This window comes from Parasteatoda tepidariorum, chromosome 7 (assembly GCF_043381705.1).
Source record: "Parasteatoda tepidariorum isolate YZ-2023 chromosome 7, CAS_Ptep_4.0, whole genome shotgun sequence".
Taxonomy (NCBI): domain Eukaryota; kingdom Metazoa; phylum Arthropoda; class Arachnida; order Araneae; family Theridiidae; genus Parasteatoda; species Parasteatoda tepidariorum.
The window spans coordinates 32,812,774-32,837,800 of record NC_092210.1 but is presented as its reverse complement, the minus strand read 5'-3'; the positions used below and the strand labels follow the sequence as shown (position 1 = coordinate 32,837,800).

General features: G+C 27.2%; 2 protein-coding genes across 2 annotated transcripts in view; both read left to right on the top strand.

The window, feature by feature from the left end:
* Positions 1–22,510, top strand: part of LOC139426007 (uncharacterized) — a 491,229-nt gene extending 468,719 nt beyond the window's left edge. Inside the window, exons 2-3 of the mRNA XM_071183256.1 lie at positions 21,411–21,724; positions 22,396–22,510. The gene's annotated coding sequence lies outside the window, so the exon portion shown is untranslated. The remainder of the gene's footprint in view (positions 1–21,410; positions 21,725–22,395) is intronic.
* LOC107446700 (RING finger protein 141) lies at positions 1,587–17,739 on the top strand. The gene is made up of 6 exons (XM_016061415.3): positions 1,587–1,769; positions 3,678–3,811; positions 6,271–6,379; positions 8,458–8,642; positions 10,130–10,243; positions 14,043–17,739. The coding sequence occupies exons 2-6, from the start codon at positions 3,681–3,683 to the stop codon at positions 14,200–14,202; spliced, it is 699 nt and encodes a 232-aa protein (XP_015916901.1). The 5' UTR covers positions 1,587–1,769; positions 3,678–3,680; the 3' UTR covers positions 14,203–17,739.
* Positions 22,511–25,027: the final 2,517 nt, after the last annotated feature.

Genomic DNA, 25,027 nt, shown 5'->3' with positions numbered 1-25,027 from the left:
GCCTAACTTCAAGCCACAAATAAACAAACGAAGTGTTCGATCGTTTAAATAGCTGCTCGCCAGATTTTATTGCATTATAAAGAAAAGTTATTGAAACTAAATACAACTAAATAAACAACAACAACTAAAACAAATAACAACAACTACTAATAACAATAACTAAATAAACAACAACTAAATTCCATTCGTTTAGCATTGCGTCATATGTTGTTCCTACTAAATCGAAGTAGTAGTGTTTTTTTCATATTATACCCAATTACAGAGAAATCTAGGGTAAAAGCAACACATAACAGCTTTTGTCATTAAAAATATCTTAAAGAATGTATGTAGCATAGATCAACTTCATTGTAAAACATTGATTAGTTAAAGTTCAATATAAAGTAATGTATTGGAAATAGTATAAAAGTTTACAGCCGAATTTACTATTAACAGAACCATTTTTTTCTATGAGTGTTAAGCTGAAATATTTTTGAAATTGAATTATAAAAAGAAATTCACTTAGATTATTATCTAAAATTTATGTAACTTTTAAGATATATTTTTGCGAAAAGGTGGGTCGGACTTTTAAAATTTTCATTATATAAAGATTTGGCCATCGACTTAAACTTTTGCGTTGATACAAGAATGAATCGTCAAGCGATGAATCTATGCCATTTGGTGAATTGGCCTTCTGGACCTGGGTACCGTAATCAAAATTCTTATTATAGTGGAATATATAAGAAAGTGACCTCCAAAATAAATGGTTATGGAGAGAATCATCGGGGATTAATGGTGGGATTTTATGTACATGTCATTGTTTCGTACATTCTTGCAGACCATTGAGCCGGATCACAGTAGGCCGAGGTTCAATTCTCTCCAAGTTAAAATGTTACGTTTCTGATCAGAAGCGTAGCCTTGCCGTTTCTAAAGTTATCGAATTACTTTGGTGTTTTTTCTTTAACATTATTTAAAGTTTGCAAAATATTACTCAAATTACATTTTACAATTGGCGATCGAAATAGGCTACAGGTGGCGTAGAGCAGAATTCTCTACCTACGGCAACACTTAGCATCAAGTAGATCAAACATTTTTTAAGTTAGAAAATTGCATGGAACTGGAAACTGCGTTGAACATAGTTCTAAAAAAAGCGTCATGGAAATGTAAAAAAATATTTCAGATAATTAACTACGAAAAATAATAAGAAAGGGGGAAATTTCGTAGGTACATTAATATACAACTGAGAAGAAGAGGAGAGGGTCTAAGATCGATCACGAATCTAACGCTAAAGCTGGGTCTCCACCGATCGCAACGGTAACGTAGATTAAAATCTGTTGCTGCGTTGCTTTCTATCCCCATCGCAATGGCAACGTAGATCAAAATCTGTTGCTGCGTTGCTTCCTATCTGTTGCCAAGGTCTTTCATAGTGTGGCGAACTTCAGTTTCTATGTCATCGATTCTCAACCTTTATTTTTGTCGCGGCACACTTTTGCCTATGTCGTTAAATAATCAGTCCACTGCGAGACTTACAGCAGCAAGAATGAAACATTTCTGATGGCCTCACGTGATGAAAATTGATATAAACTTTTGTAACTGTACCTGCAGATTCCGTCTTAATAAATATTTTGATTTTTCGCTCGGATGGTTCCCCTTCTTGTGTTTATTGAATTCATTCCTAATGATGGAAATTATATAAAATAGTTAAAATGAATAAAAAAACTTTTAAACGGCGAAATATTCCTTAATACATTTTTTAAAATTAGACTGGTTGAGACTGAAAACCTACTGAGAAGGTTATTTTCATATATTATTGTTTGACGTAGTAAACTAAATTTTTATTTTTTAATTACGAACAAATAATTGAAGTATCTCTTTCTTCTTTTCTTGCAAAAATATGAGCAATTTCAAGAAAATGTAGATTCTTCGAAGTTTATGTCAACCTTTTGTATAATCTTTTTGACTGAGGATTTTTTTAAGAAAAATCTTTTCCATTTAATTAAAGTGACATAATGCATAATTTTTTATTTAGTAGAATATTTCTTACTAATTCTTTTAACTAAGTTTTCACTATCCATTCAGAAATCTGACGGATCACGATACCGAAATATCCTCCAGAAATTCATCAGGTTAAATTCAGATTTGTAATAAATCCTTGCTTAAAATAAATATATTTTGATATGATTGTGTTATCAGATATAAGGTATATTTTATTTCTAATAGCTTAACTAAATTTTTAAATATTTATTTTAACATATTTTGTGAAAATAATTATTATTAGGTGATGATTAATACATGCTTGCTGAAAACAGGTCTCCTAAATGTTTGATTATATAAGGGGGGGGGGATTACATGTCTGTATTAATTTATTATTCAGGATTGTTTTATTTCTTTTTATAACTTTTTGCATCACTGTCTTAAATGTAGATTGTATGCAAATATGTGCAGCATATTTATCATCACAATTGCTTTTGCTTTAAAAGTTCTTTGAATATTGAAATCCATATATTATTAACAACACACTAAATTTTAAGATTTAATTTTATTTGATTGTAAATACAAATTTGTAAGTTAATTTAAATTTTATTTAAATCAGTGGATGATTTAAACTGACATCCTTATAATTTCTAAATTTCTCTACTGTTCTAATTCAAATTCCACCACATGTTTTTTTTTTTTTTTTTTTTTTTTTTTTTTTTTGTTAGTTTGAAGTTAAGTGTAGAGAAAAGGAAAAATTTCTTAAGATATTTCATGTCTAATTTTTTTAGAATGATGCAAAAGAATATGAGGTAAAGGTGGTCAAATGATATGGTATATCTATTTTGTTAATTATGATGATTATGGTATTAATTAACATAATTATGATATGTGTATCTCAGTTCAAAGCCTTTTTATTGTTAATCATTTCAGTGTTATTTCTTGTAAACATTTTTGTAATACATATTTTTAAGTCAAAATTTTACTAAATAATCTTAAGTTTATAGAACAATTGAATTTTTAAAAAAATCTTTTTCATACTAATGATTAAACAATGTCTTAGCTTTGGAGCACAAAGGGCCATTTTTATTTTAAAGAAGAGTATAAATTTTATGGAATTGAGTATTTAATACATATTTGAATAAGCTATTTTTTTTTCAATTAGTTGATTTTATTTTAAACTTTTAACTCTATATTTAACTTAAATCTGTGTTACTAACTAATTAGTCAATTTTTAGAATATGAGAAAAGCACTTTTATTTGTATATTTTCTTTATGTATGTCAAACAAATAAGCATAGCCTTAGCTTAAAAAAAATGTTCTTAAGTTTTTATTAAAGCATAATTGTATACTGTCTAATGTTTTTAACCTTTTGGATACGGCTTTTAGTGTGCTAACATCCATTGTTCTGGTACACCATTTGTACCAGCCATCATCAAAAGGTTAAAGGTGTTAAAATGGCACGGTACTGAAACCACAACTTTACAAAATTTAGAAAACTATTTGACAGCTGTTAGTTAGAGTTAAAAAATTACAATTACTGTGATTTCTGTGTAGAGTGCTGTCACTGAAAAATATAAATGGGAGATATATGTCATTTTAAAAAGTGAAGTGGAAATGTGAATGACCAGGGTCCTGAGGACCAATAGTTACTAAAGTTTATTGAAACCACTGTCTTAAGGCAATGATAAGTATGATTTGTGTTACATACTAGTTTTACATTTCAGACTATGGGCCAATCTTTTACAAGTCAACTGGAAGAAATAAAAGATGATGTTGTTAAAGAAGCTCATACCATTAAAAATTTACTTGATATCTCTCATGAAGAATTGTTAGAGAAATTAAATCAAGTCAATGAAATGTATGTTTATATGCCTTATTTTATTAGTTTCATATTTGTTACTCTTTTATTGTAGGTTTATAATCAAAGTAGATACATTTTAATTTTGTTCTAACTTTGCTAATATATTGTGGTCCATGACTAAGTCTGGCATGAGATAATTATAATAATAAAAAGATTGATTCCTTACAAATGCATGTGGTTTGCTGTATAATAATTATTATTCTCTCTACAGACATATATAAATCAGGTTTTTTTTTTTGTATATTTATTAATTTTTCTTATATATATATACTGTTACTTATATGATTGATATCCTTTGGTCTTATTGAACATAATAACCTCATATTAAGGCAAAATAATTGTATTAAACTCTTTGAGGTTGAAGTTCTGCTTTAAATTATGTTTTAAATTTTTAATCTCTTGTTGAAAATTAGTAGTTGGATGTTGATGCATTTAGATTTTAATAGGGACCTGCTTTGAAGCAATTCTGGAGGAAACATCGAAACGTTAAAAATAATTTACCTCACACTTTATTAGATCATGATAATTGCTGGAAAATATGTTAGCTCTTATCTGTATTTAAAAATCAAATTATCATGATGTTTGGCTTATTCTTTGATGCGGCCTGTTAAGCAATTTCATTTTTCTGCAGGATTACTCAAGAATTCTCTGATCGATGTGAATTTAATGAAAAAATACTCTAATATAGCAGATTGATATCAATTTGCTCGAAAAATGGTATTTTTTAAAATTATTATTTTCTTATAAATGGCATTCTTATAAAATTTTCTTGTAAATGTGGCAGGCTCAGACAAATTTTGGACTGTACAACATCATGTACAAATTTGTAACAAACTCCAATTTACAACATGATAATAATTACTAGTCTGTTTATGTTCTAAGGATTCGTAATAAATGTGTTTTGGGTTAAAACAATTGTTCGAAGTAAAAAAATTATGGAAGGAGGAAAAAGCCTGAAGCCCGAGGGGAAATTCAAGCTCACATTTGCAAGAGATTGCTCTTGTGAATTGATGGATGGGTGAAGCACATTCATTGTTGAAATGAGTAAGAAAAAATCTTGACATTCCCATTGATGAGGCCACCAGCATGTTGTTTGCTTCCTTCCCTATAGTAGACTGATTGTAAAGACACAGTTCCCAGTAGAGCACCAGAATCAAGCATCATTGGGTGAAATACGTTGGTCGAGAAACAAGAAAGAGGCAAAAATAATTCTTAATTGCTAAACAAAACTAAGTCCTATTTATTGGATAGTTTTGTAATTATCCTTCATAACCCCTTATTTCTCTCAGTAAATATATTTATCTCAGTAAATATACTACTAACTAATCAGTTCAAAGCAAAATTAAAATGAAAGAATATTGAAGAATTTATTCTTTCAAAAATATTATAGAAAGTAATAAAAATACAACATAAATAAAGAAATTAAGGAGTAAACAACAATGCCATCAAAATGTATCTTACTTCATTTTAGCACTAAAATTAGAAAAAAAAATTATGTGTTTATAATTAATAATTCCATATATAGTGGGGCTTTCAGGAGAACTCCTTCAGACATCTGTCTCGCGCGTTGTGGTGGGTACTGTGGTTATGAAGAAAAGACTGTGGTTTGGGGTGAATAGTTTTGTCTTAATCTTGGCATAGGTCGCCGTAAGTAAATCAATCGACACCATCTCTCCTCCATTTCACTCCCATCAGAAATGTACCCTAACTTGTTTCCATAGTAACAGACAGTCCCAGACTTTCCCTCTCGAGGAGTTCTCCTCAAAGCCACATTGTAATCATTACTTTATTGTTAAGTTGTGTTCTTTGTTTATTTTTATTTGTAAGATAGTTTTAAAGGTAAAAATTTGAATTTTAGAATGAATAAAATAGAATAATCTGCATTATTATGATGCTTTAAGGAAAATAAGAACATTTTAAAAGTTCACTTTGTATAATAAATATAACAATTGCATTCCAAAAAGTGATAAATTAACTATAAAATGTATAAGGTCCTCATTTAACAAATTTGTCTGTATAACAAAAATGCAGAGCAATAAACCATTCTGCCTAGAATTTTGATTTGAAAATTCTTACATCAATTTTCTTCTATTGAAATAACAAGGTGAAGTGAAAGATAGAGAATTTCTCTCTTAATTCACCATCCACTCATGTTGTTTCGTTCTGGGGATAAAAATTATCGTGATGTATGTACTCTATTTATATTTAAAAAAAAAAACTTTTTAGGAATATTTATGCCATTAGTTTATGTGTTTGTTAGAATTTCTCTGAATTAGAGAGATATAACAATCGATTAAGAAGAAACAAAAATAATGGCACATGCCTCTCTATTAGATTACCAGTAAAGTGCACCATAATTAGTCAACTTACACATATTTCACGATACAAATTTTACTTTTTGAAAATTCTTGTTGATTACCTTTTTTAAACTTTGTTTCCTTTCCCCCATTTCTTAGATTAGCGCATGCTGCAGATGACGGCAACTCAAGGCTAGAATTTAAGATTAAAGAGGAAAGTGATACTACATTCTTTTGGAAACACACTATAAAAATAGTTTGTGTTCGGGTAAATCACAAATCTCTATTATTTTTTTTGTTCACTTCCAAGATTATTAAATACATCCTCTTTATCCTATTTAGTCCAATACTTAACAATTACTAAAGATGATGTGAATCATATGAAACCAATACAACAGGTCTACTATTTAAATACATTTTATCAATCAATTAAAATTCAGCATCTTATTGACAAAAAAAATATTTATGTTCATTTTTGAGATTAAGTTATTTAATTTAATTAGGATATACATTTAAAATGAACTTTTGCCATGACTTTTTTTAATTTTTGGTATGACATTGCAGAAAGGATATTTTTTTGCATTAATTTGTTGAAATAATATCTTTATCGCTAGAAAAAACCAACATTGTCTTTGCCTATCTTTAACATAGTTACAGTGAATCCAAGAATGTTAAATCTTTGTATCGTTACAGCGCAAGCATATTCTTATATCCGGGTTTCAGTGTATCCCGAAGAAATGAAAACTGCTATATCATTGTGAGGATATGGGATTTAAATCAATATTTCACGATCTATCATTCAGTTCTTATTTTAAATCAATTTTCTTATATTATCTGACAAGTTATCAGCTATGAGCGACTAAAATTTAAGCTCTTTAGTTTAAAATAAATATTTTATTTTAGAAATATTTAAAAAAATTGTATTACAAAAAGATAATTTAAAGTTTTTATCTTCATTTTTTTTTTGTGTTGAAGTGGGCCATCAAATCACTAAAACTCTTGTATAAATCCCTCTTTAGTAAATTCTAATTTGTGCAGTAAATCAACTTTCAAGCAGTTAAAAAAGAATCGATGAATATTTTGAATGTGCTTATACAATACATCACTTCATATTTTAACTTAAATATTAAAAATAGAAACTTAATATTTAAACGTTATATTAGTAACAAAAAATAAAAGGAAAAGAGTTTCCTTTTGTTATCCTGTATATATAAAACAAACTAATACTTAAGGAAATATTTAACATCATTAATAGACTGCACTCAATTTACAACTTTTATATCAATTTAATGAATAAAATGATTATTTTTCCCCAATTCAATTCATTTCAACTTTAAGGAGAACAAGAAACATTTTATTTTCAACTGAAAAATACTTGAAAATAGTGGAATGATGAAAGTACTAAAAACATCAAATTGGCATGTATATATAATAGTAAAGGTATGTTTTTCTATAATGATTTAATTAAAAATAAGAAATATAAATCTTTTTTGTCATTTTAATTAACACAATGAAGCTTTAAGCATATCAATATGCGCTTATAATACATTGGTTAAATTTTAAATGCATATGAATTTTGTATAATGTTTAATTATGCCCTTTATATAAGCATTGTATTTTGAAAATATTAGAATCAATAAAAACATGCTGTGTAGAACATACAATAATAATTTGTTTATGACAACAGAAGAAAAAAAAATCTGGTAATAAAATATAAAATTCAGAAAAGCACCTCATCTCCATTTATGCTTTTGATTGTAGCAAGTATAATATATTTATGCTTGTCACATGCAAAAACATAATTAACAAGATGAAAAAAAATGGTGAAACTTTAGATTGTCCCTTGTTCTATAATTGCATTTTTTGAATAATTTTATAAACTATCTGAACATGGAAATAATGATGGTCTGCATTATTTATATAATTTTTAGACACATTACGACTTGACTTTAAATTTACTCACATTATATATTTTAGCAAAAGAACAGTAATACATAATCTTTTAAAAATTACGTAGCACATTTATTCATTTGAAGTAACGCAGATTCATATTAGGTCAAGATTAAAGAGATTTTTATGGAAAAAATTTACTATTTTTCATTGTGTTATGTTAATAATGAAAACTTAAGTTATTTAAAAAATTTCTTCTTGTAAAAATTTTTTTTTAAATTTAAAAAAAAAAGAAAACTGTGGTTTAAATCACATTAATTTAAACCAGTCAACCTTGTGTGAGGTTATTGTTAATATTTTTTAAAGTGTTCGTGGTTTTATATAATTCAATATTTTATAATTTTTTTTTTATTTCAAAGCGTTTATTTATTTTTTTGAATATATATTTCTTTCTAGCACTTAACTTCTCCTCCTCGATCATTAGTTTACAAATTATTGAACCTGAGGCAGTTCCTAACAGGCTACAAAATGATACTGTATCATATGAACTACAAGCAAGAAATTGAGAACTGTGCTAGTGCCAAATCAGAAAACCCCAGTGGTTTATTGAAACAATTTTCAGCATCTATGATTTTGGATGAGTGAGTTTTTCTTTCTTTCTATAATTCTATTAAATATTGTTTTTTAAGGTATTATTACGTTTTCATAACATTGTTGCAGGGAATTAAGTAAAAAGCACTGTTAGAAATTAGTAATTGTTTTTCATAGTTACAAACTAATTTTCTCTCTAATGTAGTTCATCTGAGTAATAAAAGGGGGGGAGGAAACTTTTTTAAGCACAGTGGTGTTCAATTAAGAAATTAAATTACAATTATTCTTTTTAAAATTTATTAATTTCATTTTGGTTTCATTTCAATATTTAAAATTTTGTTTTGAAACATAGAAAGTAAGTTTCGTCTTTTGAATGGCTTCTGTCATCTTATTTTTCATAATATTTCCAATACTGGAATACCAACAACCCAGTGTTTGCTACGTGCATCTTATATGTTGTGATTGTGGCTAATAAACTCAAATTTACTTATTCTTTTACGATTTCTTTTATCCTCCATCTTAACTTTATTGCATTTTAAATGTGTCAGATTTTGGGTTTTAAAATTCTAATATTTATTTTGTAGCTAATATAACATCTACAGTATGAATGGAAAAAAAATTAAGTAGTCTGTATTAATGATGTAATAATTGTACAATGTAATTTAAATTTAGTGTATTTTGTTCATTTAGCTAATGTAAAAGCTAAATGAACAAAGAGCTTAATGAGAAATATCTTTTCAACTACTATTCTCTACAACACTTAAGTTGTATATGTTACGGTAGCATATCTACCACTACAAAAATTACTACTGCAATCACTAGTATATATAAGACATGTTAACTCGACTCTATGTCGGAGTACTTTTTCATAGATGAAGGTTGACATTGTTGATAAATACTATCACCATATTGGTGACCTTCGGACATGATGTGAACATGCCTACCTTGGCAGTAACGCCCACTTCGATCTGGTAACTCCTACTTCATTGGATGGTCCACATTGAACTGTTGACTTGCTACTTGTGACTGTGACATTATCCACCTCCTCGCACTTTTGCTACTCAGTCTCGTCTCGATCACACACAACGCCAACCTGCATTCATCCGACTGCTAAAGGCAACACAGGAGCGACTGCGACCATGATCTTAATACAGCTCTCATGACTAATGTTCAAAACCCAGTGACCTTAATCCAGCTCTCCCGATCTGTCACAAATATATCAACTAGTGGTATCCATGTGTTGAATTCTATCACAGCTATAATTCTGGTGGGGGAGTACTGTAGCGTATCTACCACTACAAAAATTACAACTACAATTCACTAGTATATAAGACATGCTAACTCGACTCTATGTCGGGGTACCATTTCATAGATGAAGGTTGACATTGTCGATAAATACTACCCCCACATTACCTTTTTTTTCATTTATGATACAATCTTCATGCATAATATTAATTTATCTTACCATTTATCAATTGAACATTTGTATTTAGAAGTACTTTAACTATTCTAGTTAATAAATTACTTTTAATTTTAGGATTACATCCGGAGAAAATCCTGAAACAGAAGATTGTATAATATGCATGGAAAGAAAACCGGAAGTAACTCTTCCTTGCACTCATGCCTACTGTTTGTTTTGCATTGAACAATGGTAAGAAATAAATACATTTATTTAGTTTTAGGTTTATGTTCTAACAATAATTCTAAGCTTATAAAAATACTCAAAGATGTTACACAAAATTAAAATACCACTTTTGTTTAGATTAATATTATTTATTTTCTAATAAAAATATCTGCTTAATTAACGTATGTATTAATTTAATTAGATAAAACACTTCTTCATAATCATTTCTCATAATATTTTTTTACAAAAAATTTTTTTTTAATATCAATTATGTTATAAATGTGTTCAGAAAAAAATTATGAATAAGAAAAGTTAAGATAAATTATTCAAGAGTATTTCAAAAGATATTGCACAGTAAAAACTTAAACAATAAAGCTACAAATTTAAAATTTGCAGAACATTATCAAAGTGGGATTTCAATAACTTTAGCAGTGTTGTCATAGAGACCTCACTCTGCAATGGATTCAACTTCATCCCACATAAAATCATATTTACCCCCATTCATAGAATTTGAAATTCTTCACTTTTTAAAAGATTTTACAATGAAATAAAAGTTTTCATAATTGTTTTTTTTTTTTTTCATTGGTGGACTTATACACGTAATGTACCGGAAATTTGCTATCTTAGAATAAAAAATATGGGGTAGACTTTACACCAGAATATACGAAAGTTTCTAAATTTAAAATTTATAAAGCATTTTGTGTGTATTACATGTTATTTTAGAGTTTTTTAAACAAATGATGAAGTTTTGTAAAACTACTTCCCATTTATATATTTTTTTACAATTATATTAAATTTTAATGTTCACAATATTGAAATTTGTTGTATTGATTCAATCTCCTCATTAAGGTCATCAAATGTTTATTTTGAAATAATGTACAGAAGTGCACATAAAAAATTATATTTGTATTAAAAAACATTGAAACTTTAGAATGAAGAATTTTACTCTTTGTATACATACCCGTGTGTCAATTCATTTGTATGTAGTTGTATATAATCCTAAGGCCCCCGATGATCTTTCCTTTTATTTTGTTTGCTTTCTAGTTATTTTATTTTTACATTTAACTCAGTTTGTAACTCTGTTTCATTCCATTACATTTAGTATCTAATATCACTTATGTTTCTTTGTGAATAAATACAGGGTATTCGAGCACCTAGAAAGTCATAAATTTTGGTATTGAGCAAAAATTGTCATGAAATGTCATGATCTGAGCTATTTTTTAAAAAAAATCACGAAAAGTCATGGATTTAGGTCACCAAAAAATCTAATTTTTAAAATGGAATTTATCTCCCTTCCCCCAATTTCATGGTGTTCCGAATATCTGAATTTGTAACGAAATCCCCACTCACAATCATATTTGATTAAAATATAAAATGTTTTGTTGTGTTCTTTAAAAATTATGATGTGTTTTCAAAAAATGAAAGAAGAAACTTCATTTCTAGAGCGAATTATCTTTTATCTGTGATTTCAGAATTTTTGTTATTATTTATTATTTTTATTTTATAAATTTAAAATTTTAGCTGCAGGCAAGCCAGCCATTGGCAAATTTTTTTATTCCGAAATGAGAACAGAAAAATCAGGAGTATTTTTTTCCTTTCTGATGAACAAAAAAAGTATCTTTAGAATGTAATTCTGCAGAAAAAAAAAGGAATTATTCGCTTTTGTATTTTTTTCAGCTATTTTATTGCTTCAACTCTTTCTTTACTCTGTTTTTTAAATTTAAAATCTATGAAGATGCAGAGTATAACAGTTTTGGTTATACCTATCATTTCAATGAATGTTTTTATAATGCTTTTTTAAATTTATTGTTGTGTTTTTATCTTAGAAAATAGTAACTTCATTAAGTCATGAAAAATTCTTGGAATTAGTCATGAATTTGAGAATCTGAAATTTTGCAGATATCTTGTAAATAGTAAAACAAATATTTTGGGGAAAGTGTATAAAATATTGTTTTGAAATCGGTAATAATGAGAAAAATTCTATTGTTCTTTAAAAATAATTCCAGTTCAATGTCTATATAATACTTTAATTCTAATAAAGTTTTGATTTTTGTGAAAATAGTAACTCTTGTTACCATATAAGTTTGAATAAGAAATGACCTCTGTTAAGTTAGATTAAAATTTGAAGAAATATGCTTAAATTATTATTTTGTAAAAAAAAAAAGAAAACATTTATTACAACTTCTTAAAACCAGGGTGTCACTGAACAGTGAGATAAAGAAATGCCAGAGAATTTTATTAAAATGCCCAGAAAATCATAAAAAGATATTAATTTTAGCTTGAGGTATCTAAAAGACGATGACTAATATTTTTTTAAACAAATTTATACAAATTCTGAAAGATATTTTCTGATTGATTCACGAAATAAAATAATTTGACATTTATAAAAAATATTATTTATAGAAAATATTACGCTAACACAATAAAAAATACTTGCCTCCAATTTTAAGAATTCAGTTAAACATATGTGCTAACTAATAACAAGTGTATCCCATAGTGAATTACCCATAGTTACTCTTTCAGCTAATTTTAATGTGGCTTTAAAAGCAATAGCAACATAAAATAAAATCTGTGTCGTCCATTATATTTCTTTACTGCTATGTGACTAAATATTTTCACGTAATATGTTTTGTTTATTCTTGTAATAATAAAAAGTTATTTTTTTAAAAAAATAATTATAGAAAGTGTTTTAATATATTTTATGTACATTGCTAAAATCAAGAGCCATGAGTTACTGTGCCCATTCCAGTTTTCTTGACCTTGTGCTCTGGCTTGCAAAATTAAGGTTTTGCCTGGAGCGCCAAAATGTCAAGGGCCGGCCCAAGATTCTTGTTGGGTTTATTTAGTGCAGACAATGTCTTAAATCTGGCACAAAATTGTACTTTCTTTGGATAAAAATTTTTTTTGGCAGATTTGAATTCCTAATCCTCAAAGTATGAGGGTAGTGGTTCGTGAAAGTGGTAAAATATGATCCATTAATTTTGCAGCAGAATGATTCCTACTTTGCTCTATTTGTGGAATTGATGAAGTAAATTAAAAAATTTTGCTTTCAATTATAATACTTGTTCTTCCAAAGACAATTCCATGTAGAAAATTGTTTATTATCTTTATTTATAGCTTTTTAATATTTAATTCACTAATGTTTAAAGATAATTATTTCTAATGTAAATTTCAATGATAAATCCAAAATTTGAAAGAAATAAGTTGAATATTTCTTGAGAAATATTAAACTTATTTATGATGAAAAAATACATAAAAAGTAAAATTAACATTAAGTGGTCGAATCTTCAACTATTTTCCTAATTAACGAGCTTAAATGTTTTGTGTAATTTACACTTCTCCATAAGCTAAGGAACACATTTGTCTCCGATTTTATTGTCTGTGTTAATTAATCGGCATATTAAGGCCATCTAAATTAAGCAGAGGTGATAATATTCCCTGGGTACCGGGGCATTCTGAGGTTTTCGTATTATGAAGAAATCACCAAACCTTCATATGATAAAATGTTAAAATCATTTGAAACGATTAAGATGAAGATAAAGGTGAATCAATTGTTATTTTAATTATGTCTAGTGTTTATGAATTTAAAACCAGTTATTATTGTGTTATTTAAGTATTTCAAATGATAATTTTCTATATAAAGAATGTTTCATATTACGAACTTTTTATCAGGATGTAGCGACTTTGTTAAATGGAAGTCAGGCTGCATTTATAGCCTACCCAAAAATTACACTATAAACACACTTTAAATAGCACTGTTATGAAGTAATACAGAAATTTTGTATGTTCAACATTAGTTCCTTCTAATATATTTTGCTTTTATTAGGAATGTATCTAATAAAACATGCCCAGTTTGTCGGGAAACTGTGGAAAATACAGATGAATCATGGGTAACCCCAGATATTCCAAACTCATCTGAAATTAATGCTGAAGTACAAAAAGCTCTGACTGAGTTGACATTAAACTTGCCTGAAGATGACGATTGATCTGGGTAGCAACACCTGAAAAAATTGTCTCACATGCTTAAAATCTTTGTCAATTTAATTAATCTCCTATTTGTGTCTCTCAAGTCATATATCAATGTTATTTTTCACGAGCTTTGTGTTGTGTGTATTGCCTATAGTATTGAAAATTGTTTACTATATTGAGTTTATTAATTTACATATTTTTTATTAGTTTATTCTTCTCACTTTTGTTCCTGAAAAGAACGTAATTTAGTAGTTCTATTGTAACAGACTAAGAGCTCAAGATAATAAAAAAATTATATTACTGTATTGTTTTGTTAAAAAACAAAGAGAAGCATTAATTCAAGCATAGTTACATTTGGAATGTGACCTTAGAAACGATGCAAATGTACTTTTAATTAATAAAATTAATTTCTTGTGTAATTGTAATTCAAAAGATGCTGTTGTAATTAACAAACAGAAATTAACTTGTTTTTAGATACTTTTATATTTCACTGCATTTTTCAGAAATATTTTTGCAAACTTTAACTGTGGCTGCAGTTTAAGTAAAAGAAAAGATAATTGTGTACTAACATCTGTAAAAACAAGTACATTTTTATGACATGTTTCAGTTAATTTTACTACTGATGCTATAATGGTTACTTGACCATTAAAATCTGTAGTTTGAAATAAATTTTCACTGGAAGATATGAGGAAAACTCTACATCTGATAGGTATTTTTATAAAAATCAAAATAGAAAAAAAATTAACATTGGTGTGAAATGGTCCAACTGATTTTTAAATTATCTCATTATCTGTAAGTGTTTTTTTAATTATTTCCAATTTAAGCTTAGAAATTTTATTAGTAGTTCCCTATTTTTTATTATTAATATTTCACTGTCAACTATTAAATTTTGGATAATATTTACATGCTTTGTGTACATATTTTGCAAGAAATAATCATTATAAATAAAGTGTTTGAATTTAAAAAAATGAAATAAGGAGAAAATGGTGAGAGAGAGAGAAAAAAAAACATCACGGGGAAAAGGTTTTGGAATGAAATTTTTCATAGTTATTTTTAACTACATACATATAGAAATTTTATCAAATTACAGAGTAAATTAAATAACTTGCATGATAGACCATGTCTATCGCCAGACTTTCATAAAAGGAAAAACTTTCTGTAAGCACAAAATCTCAATTATAAACAAAACCTTTTGGCAAGCAATTAATTGACTCTTGTATTGATTAGTTTCAACCCTTTTGCCACCTAATTTTGACAAAATTTGTTCGAAAATCACTGTTTTTTTTATATGTGTTTTAATTTTTCTAAAAATCTTTACTGATTTTTTTATATATCAGCATATATTTCTTTCAATTTAAAAATTTTTTGGAAGTATAAAACCAGTTATTAACTTAACGAAGTTTCTGTCATTCTATCTAATTTTTTTTGTTTTATTTTATTTTATAACTGTCGTTGAACAGCCGACCCAATTTTGGGTTTACGACTACTAATGTTCAACTCCCTAGCCTTGTAATTGAACCAATCCAGAAAAGAAGGAAACTCCTGGATCAGTACCCTCAGAGGTATTGATTTGTTATGGGAACATGGAGGACATTGAGACTCGACAGATTTAATGTGCATCAGTCACCATTTACTACATGGGGAGTCTTCGGCCAGCAAGGATCAAACCCACAACCTCATAGACATAGGCCCAGTGTCCTACCAACCAGGATATCCCAGCCCTAAAATTGTTTGTTGGGTAGAATATAGTAATTTTGGCTGCTTTTAGTTATTTTCATAAATTTTCCACCATAGTGACAAATTTTCTTCAAATGTCGAAGGTGCATTCATGTATATTATGCATATATTTCAATACAACAACCAACTCCTTTAAAAACCTCTTCGGCACTAATTTCTTGCCCTTCAATCTGATGGTTAAGAGAGAGACCATGCAACCTTTAACAAGGGTCTAATTAACAGCTCCCTAACACTGAATTTTCACCCTTCAGTAAGTTAAAACAACACATTGCAATCCGTACTTGGTATAGCCCTTAAAAGAAAATGCCATTGCATTTAAAATTGTTTTCAGTATCTTTTACATATACAATAATTGTAATTAATTATTTCTAAATTTTATGAATGATTTGTTAATATTTTAGAGTAAGTTGTGATAATCCTGAGTCTGCAGTTTTTGGAATGTTTAGCTCCTTTAAGGACTGATTTTATATATAATTGAGTGTAGTCCTTTGCAATTTACAGCTAATAAATCAATAAGTGTTTTTTAATTGAAATAATTTCTAACTGTAATTTATGTTGACCTTTGTACTTTATGCCCTCCGAGTTAATATATTATCAGTTGATTGTGTAAAGTTTTCAGTTGATATTGATTCAAATGATATTGAGTTAATTTCCAGTACACATAGTTATTGAGATAAACTAAATATCAAATAAAATGACAATTTCTAAAAATTGTGGATATTTCATTTTATTATTATTTATTTTTTTTGTTATTGAAGTTCAGGCATTTTATTGCTTTCTCTTTATTTACAAATTTTATCATTGAAGGTTATTAAAAAGAAACTTAATCCTTGGCTATTCTTTTAACAAATTTAAAAGTAGATAGTAAACAAATGTATCAATCAAAATTACTTGCAAATTAGAGTATTAATAAGTATATCCCCATTGTGTAATTTTTATTTAAAATGAGAAATTTGGCTTAAAAATGTACAATATTGAAAGGAATTGAATAATCGCAAGTTATAGTCTTTTTGGAGGGGTATGCAATTTTTTTTAGTGATATTTTTATTAAAGAATATATAATATGTTGCTGTACATTCAGTTGTTGTATAAATTACTTTTATACTTCATCAAAAGTATTTCAATATTGAACATTTTTATTTATCAACTATTTTTACTTTTTGACTAGTTTGTTAAAACTACATATACTGCATAACTTCCTTTAGTGAATCACTTATTTCTAGCAAGAGAAATGGTTTACCATTTATAACCTTATTTGTATTGGCAAAGATTTAGTTTTTTTGTTTCATTTATTTTTATATGCATATCTTTTATAAGTTGTTTTTTTTATTAAAATTACTTATCTGTGATGAAGTAAAACGCTGTCTTTGGAATTGTATATAGAAATTTTAGAGCTGGATAAATAAACTTGTACAGTTAAAAAAAAATTTAAAGTTATTTAATGACAGCTTTTGTTTAAGAAAAAAATTTTAAAGAACATCTAGCATATTTACATTCATATAAAGTCTTGAATTTATAAACCTTTTCAGGGACATATTCTGAATGTTCTAATAATTCTATGTTGGTCTGTTATGTAAAAAAAAAAATAAAATGTAAGTACCAATTCTTTTTCAAGCTGTTCAAGTTAAAATTTGTGTTTCTGAGTTCAAGTTTTAATAACTCATTTAATTTAAACTAAACATTTAAAATTTAAGTGTTAAGTGAGAATTAAAGCGTTTTTAATTATGATAGAGTTTATTTTATTTGTATTATAAGTTTATTTCTGTATATATTGTATTATGATTGTTAATGTTATCAAAATAAACAAAAAAATTGTATTTACTAGTCTTGAGAGTTTGTTTTTAGTTCCTGTTGTTGTCTTATTCATGAAAAAAAAATTTGTTTTAGTTTAAATTAATATATTTTTATTAAACAGTAAAATGTGTGCTGTCATATTTGATTATCAGTAATTTATTTGCATGAATTGCACTGTCACTGACAGAAAGTAATGCAATCAAGTAATGTATTTTAAGTATATTAAGTTTATTAAAGTAATGTATTTTAAAAGTCAAAACTTAACTCTGCTTACAGGGTACGTAGCGTTTTTAAAAAGTGCTTAAAGATGCTTATTTTCGGTTTTTAAAAGCCCTTAAAGGTGCTTTTTTCATTGGGTGTTTTTAAAAAGTTCTTAATTTTCCTTTTATTCCAAAATGAATTTTTTCCTTTACTATGTTGATTTTCATTTCCAATTATGCAAAAAGACACAGTTCACATTGCTCTATTCACAATGTTTTCACAATAAATTCAACCCCAATCTATTTCGACTTTTTGTCAGTCCCTAGCATATGAAAATGCCATCCATTTTACATAATTCAAAATTTCATAATTTTTGACAGAATTGTCAAAAACAATGTTCAAAATTTTTTTTGTTTTGTTTTATGTGACGGTTAAAACAAGATAAAACCATAAATTGTCAAAAAATTTCCAAATCTGCCTAATTATGATATTTTTTTTAAAGTGCTTAAAAGATGCTTATTTTTTGTTGAATAATTTGGCTACGCACCCTGGCTTATATGAAATTCTGATTAATTGATAAAATAATTCAAAAATATTAAAACTATTTTAGGAATTATCATTTTTGTTAATTAATAACATGGTGTGTAGCGTTTCTAAAGAGTGCTTATTTTTGATTTTCGGTTTTAAAAGCCCTTAAAGGTGCTTTTTCCATTGGGTGTTTTTAAAAAGTCCTTAATTTTCCCTTTTCGAAAATTGGATTTTTTTACTTTACCATGCTGATTTTCGCCACTTATTACGCCAAAGCGTGCTTTTCACATTCTTCAACATTTTCACAATTCATTTAACCACAATCTATTTGGCGTACATATTACAATCTATTTGGTCCATAGCATATGAATGAGCCAATCATTTTACATGTTTGATGAAATACCTGCGAGTCCGCATGTGCGTCTATTGAGCTGAGTTTGGTAAGATTATTGCAGTCTCTGCTGCATTTTGCAAGATATTCTTAAATTCATGCTTCATTCCCCCCCCCCCCTCTAATATTGAACTGAAAAATCTCCTGATCACTTTATAATGGCTAATATAGTCGAGAAAAAAGTTCTTTGTCAGAAACTAGTTATTTTATCAGGATCATGTAGTCGGAAAATTATTTTGCATTTTGTTAAAGTATATAGTGCTTAAAAATATTTTTTGAGTTCTTGAAAAGTACTTAAAAGGTGCTTATTTTTTGTTGAAAGATTTGGCTGCGCACCTTAAATTTTTATCCGAAGTGAAAAAAAAATATGCACAATAGGAGTCATAAATGAAAATTTACGCAAGTTTAATAAATTATTTCTTATCAGATAATAAAAATGTAAGAAGAACCAGGTTTAACAGGAATTAATTTGAATTTAACCAAAATGTGCCAATGATTATTTTAATTTGTGTGGAAGTTGATAAAAATTATTTGGATATTTTGGTGAATATATATGGATATTAATTTTTAAAAAATGTAACGGAATTACATTTTAAATGTAAAAAACACAGGAAGAAACTGCAATTTTGGAAAAAATCTGTATGATTTTAATTGTTGAACTAGTGTTTTAAACTAGAATAAATTTTTTAAATCTATGAGGCAAGTTTTTTATTTAAAATTTTGAATGCTGTAGGCGTAAAAATAAATAATTTGAAAAAGAAATTTTAATTATCTTTTGCGTTATATCTCTAAAGTAAATGTTTCGAAAATCTTTTTTATTCTTTTCTTTGAAAGCTCGAAATTTTCTTAGGGTAATAAAAGAAGTAATAAAGAATAAGTAAAATTTCGTGTTTTTGATACTTTTTATTCTACTTGCTACAATAATTCTTTAAATTTTTTTAAGAAAAAAGGAAGAAAGAAAAAGTGTTTAACAACAATAAGTATTTTAAACTCGCATTAAAAACTTTGTAAGACATATAATTTGATTTTTCTTGTTTCCTATCATTACCAAAAAAAAAAAAAAAAAGGAACAGACTTTTTAAAAGTTTCATTAACTCTAAAGGAACGGAAAAAATTTCTTTTGCGTGAAGAAAGGCTGCTGTTGTGAAACTTTGCTTAACAAGTAGGTAAGTATTAAAAAAATGCTAACTAAAATGCGGTATATTCAACAACCTACAATTAAAATCATTATAGAACCTTTAAAACTTTCTCCAACATCAAAAATATTTCGTAAAAACAATTTAGAAAAAACTCTTAACTTCTTCAAGTTGAAAGGTTGAAAAATAACGCCACGCCATTTTCTAATGCTCTTTTGTTAAAATCAACCAGCAAGATTTCTTTCGAAAAGCAAAAGAATTTTTTTTGCATATAATTATAACAATTTATTGCGTTAAAGTATTTTCCTTATTTTGAGATAAAATTACAAAGGCATCATTAGATTTTTTTACTTTTGAATCACCTTTATAATTTTCACGAGAATGCATATGTTCTAAAACATCAGCATTAAATACGGTTCCAAAAAAATAACCGCCAACAATAAACATGCGTTTAAAGCTTTTCCTTTTTAACAAGCTGAACTCGGCTTCGAGGAGTATTTTTCATCTCCGAAAAATGCCATTTTAGAGAACATTCTAAAGTATCATTAAATAAAAGTTACTTATTCAAAATAAAGAGTTATAATTAATGATGGAACTACATCAACAACCACGCCTTTGGCATTTGATTTCGAACGAAGAATCATCATTAAACTTGGGGATATGGTAGCCGTTTCTTTTAACGATAATTAGTCTCCGTCGAAAAAAGCATTTACCATTTTTTTTTCTCCACCTTATTTATTCTCGTAGAATATTTCGTTTTCTTATCATAAAGTGGGGAGTTAAGTTATTAAGTGTGAACAGTTGCAATTGTATGGCGTCAGCATAATGTTTGGTTAATCATGCCAATTGCAGTTTTTTGGCGAATATTTTATTGTTGCCCTGTTAGACGCTAATCTTTGGATATAAAAAAATAGTATTAATTATTGATAGAGGGATGAGTTCAATATTGTAAGAAAGCACAAGGTAAATCACAATGGTTCAGAAGGCTGGCCTCAGATATGCTTATTAATTTGCAATAATTATTGTTAATTTACGGAATCAGATACAAAGCGCACTTTCGCTGAATATACCCGTTTTTCGATATCGACAATTTCAAATGTTAGACCCTCAAAATGAGCGAAGGATGTCACGATTTTGTCAAGATAATAATAGTTTAGCCACAATAGTTGTGAATAATAAATATTTAACCAAAATATTATTTTTAACGTGAGAAATTTAAATGAAAAAGTAATTGCTAAACAATGAAAATCAAGATATCGTAAGAGGAAAAAATAGTGTAACTGGCATCATGTGAAGACGAAGTGAAGACATATGAAGTAAAGTGAAGACGAAGAGTAGAATATCTCTCTTTTAATAGTTTTTATTGACCTCTCACTGATGCACCACCTTTCTTTATGAGCCTTTTTCATTTGTACGACCGTTTTCAAAGGTGTGTAAGGTATTCATTTGTATGACTGTTTTCAAAGGTTCTCGTTATGTAGGAATATAATGATAATTATCATTCGTTTATGCGTCGCTTTGAAAACAAATATTTCAATTATGCATCAAAATTTTTCTTGGAATAGTAAAAAATATTTTAACTTTTTCTCTTTATATAGAAAAAAAATTAGATTTTTCAGAAAAAGTTTTTAGATTAAGAATTGAAGCAAATAAACAATCTGTGTTACAGATAAAAAGAAATATGTTGCTGGTTTTCGTGAAATAGTTAATTTTTCTTCCCCTTGTAACTTTTTTTACCTTTATTGTTTCTAAGTAGACATTTTATGCTCCTTTTTCATTTGTGCGACGGTTTTCTAAGGTTCCTGCTCATTATATAGGAAAATAACGATAATTATCATTTGTTTATGCGTCGCTCTGAAAATAAATATTTCAATTATGCATCAAAATTTTTCTTAGAATAGTCAAAAATTTTAATTTTTTTTTTCTTTTAATAGAAAAAAAAATTACATTTTTTTAGAAAAAAGCTTTTAAATAAAAAATTGAAGCAAATAAACAATCTTTGTTATAGATAAAAGAAAATATGTTTCCGTGAAATAGTTAATTTTTCTTTCCCTTGTAACTTTTTTTACCTTTATTGCTTCTAAGTAGACATTTTATGATCCTTTTTCAATTGTACGCCGGTTTTCAAAGGTTTCTGCTCATTCTAAAGGAAAATAACGATAATTATCATTCCTTTATGCGTCGCTCTGAAAATAAATATTTCAATCGTGCACCAAAATTTTTCTTAGAATAGTCAAAAAACTTACATTTTTTTCTTTTAATAGAAATTTTTTTTTTTATTTTTTTAGAAAAAGTTTTTAGATTAAAAATCGAAGCATATAAACAATCTTTTCTGCAGATAAAAAGAAATACGTTGATAGATCCAGTGAAATAGTTCACTTTTCTTCCCCAAGCTACTTTTTTTTAATCTTCATTATTTCTAGAAAGAAATTTTTTTCTATAATTTTGAATAGGATGCCTTATGTGTTACACCACCCACATTGAAAACCCATCCATCTTTAAGGAAAGAGCCTTTATTCATGCCCAGCTGTTAATTTTACTCCCGTGTAGCTTTATATAAAAAGAACACCTAGAATACGAATGATGAAAGCGACCAAGTGAGAGTCACTTGCTTGCAGTCAGATAGACATCTTTGGTAAATAAAAGGTGATCTGTTTGGTGACCATAGTAATCAAACAGCCTATACTGCAACATGTTATGAAATCAAAGACTCTTTTATACTTGCTTGTATCTATTTAACAATTGCTATCTCAACAAGTGAGACATTATTTCACATGTAGTTTTTCCATGTTAAATCGAATAAAATTATACAAGAGTCAGTAGAATAAATAGTTTAAATGTTAAAAGAGCTTTATTCATAAAGAGCATACATATACTTTATGCATAACATGTACTTATGTACACTTTTGACATTGCTATCTAGAGGCTATCTGAACATGTAAGATACATTTTCCGACCTAATTTTCTTATGCTGAATCGAATGAGATAAATGGTTGTCCATTAATATTTTTTTTTATCATTTCTTTTGTCTCCACCCTTTTGTCACAAAGTGTCACACATTAAACTCTACCCTCTCTGTCAAATGTCACGTTATATTACTTGAACTTGTAGTACTCGCAATTTAGAAACTACGCTATATTATAAATCATGCAGGAAATTTTATTTTCTAAACTCTATTCGTGTATACTATTGACATTTGTTAGCTAAGCCATAATAATGATCATAGGCGTACTTAAGTAACAGTAAGGTTTACTACAAAAAACATAATTAATGTACAATAAAATTAAATATTTTTATGAAAGAGAAATTGTAAACATTAGTATTTTTAATATTTAAATGAAATTTGCATTATTTATTTTATTATTAATTTTATGTTCTCTTTTTAAGGTTGTTCGAATTTTGTGAAAATGATCCATGTTATTTTTTCTTAAGAGCATAAATGTCGGAGAACAATTTCTTTTAGATTCTAATTTTCAACTAGTATCAATTTAAACCTTAAATAGAGTGAATTTTTCCGATATAAATTAAAATAAACAGAAATACAAAGTCATTCAAAAACAATATTTTTATTTTAAAATAAAAGTGGAATAAAACAGTGTGTATGCGTGTATGAGTATATAAACCAAATATTATTTGAACCAAAATGTGTGATGCGGTACTTCTTGATAATTTCGTCCCCTTGTTACAAGTTGACACAATTTCACAAATAAGAGTGAAATCATTTCTGAACAGCCTTTAATGCACTGAGAAAAAGTATGGTTAAAACTACTATATTAGAATAAGGCGAAATTAAACGTTAGTCTTTCTCTATGGAAACACCAAAAAGCACAGTAATTTTTAAGGCCTTGGTAATGACTTTTGGTAAAGCTAACAATAAAATATGGTTTTATTACCATGCATGTAAATGTGGTAATTTTATCATGATACCTTAGAAACTCATTTTTCAGTTTTGTGTTCTTACTAAATGCATGGTACTAAAATTTTAAGAACAAAAATTTCTGGTAAACCATCACATACGAATGGAAATGAATGGTTTAAATACCGTATGTTTTGGTATTAAAACAAAAATTACAGCTTTTTATTTTATTTTTAAACCAGAATTGTCATTGCTATACAAATACGGTAATTTTACCAGAATTATTTTCTTTTCATAGTTTAGTTTAAAACTAACAACAGATATTATACCTTTTAGTATTACAAAATAGATTAGCCCTTTTTCCCTAGCTCAATAGCTATCATTTATACTTAAAAATACAACCCAACCTTCAATTATTTTGCATTTAACGATATTGTTCAAAACATCTTGTTTCCTCATCATCTTTTTATCTTTATCCACTTTAGCAAAGAGAAATTTTATTTTTATTTTATTTTTAGATAAAACCAATATTCATATTTAAAAACCCCTTTTTCTTCTTTCATGTTCTCAAATGACTTAAAACAACTTGAAGGCGGATTGAAGGCATAATTTAACTTGGTTTTTATGAGTGGAATTATGCATTCATTAATATATCATTTTCTTTTTGAACTTTATGATTAGAGAAACTGAAAAAAAAAAAAATGCGTATAAAATCGTTGAAGAAAGAAAATTCTAAACCATCAATTTGAAAAAAGAAATTATGCATAGATAAATATTTTTTTTCTCCTCTTTTTCTTTTAAAATTTGATTTTCAACCGAGTAGAGAAAAAATTAAAATTACTTTCTTGAAAAATCATTTTTAAAAACTAAATAACAACCTATCAGATAAAGTAACTGACATTTTTATATATTGAATGCTTTAAAGGATAAAATGAACGGTTACCATAATATTGAAGGTAAAAAAAAATTTTTTTTTTATGCCAATAATGTACGGAACGACTTCATTTCATTGAATTCAACTTGAATTTTTTTACCAATTGTATTGCAGATATAATTAACATTTATTTCCTAATGTTTTGTTAAATTTCATTAGTTTCTTTAGAATGTTTCAGATGGTTGAGAAAATAGTTATTTCTAAATACAACTTCATTCGAAGGCTCCATCGTAATTTAAAATGATGCTTTTTTGGGAATAATATG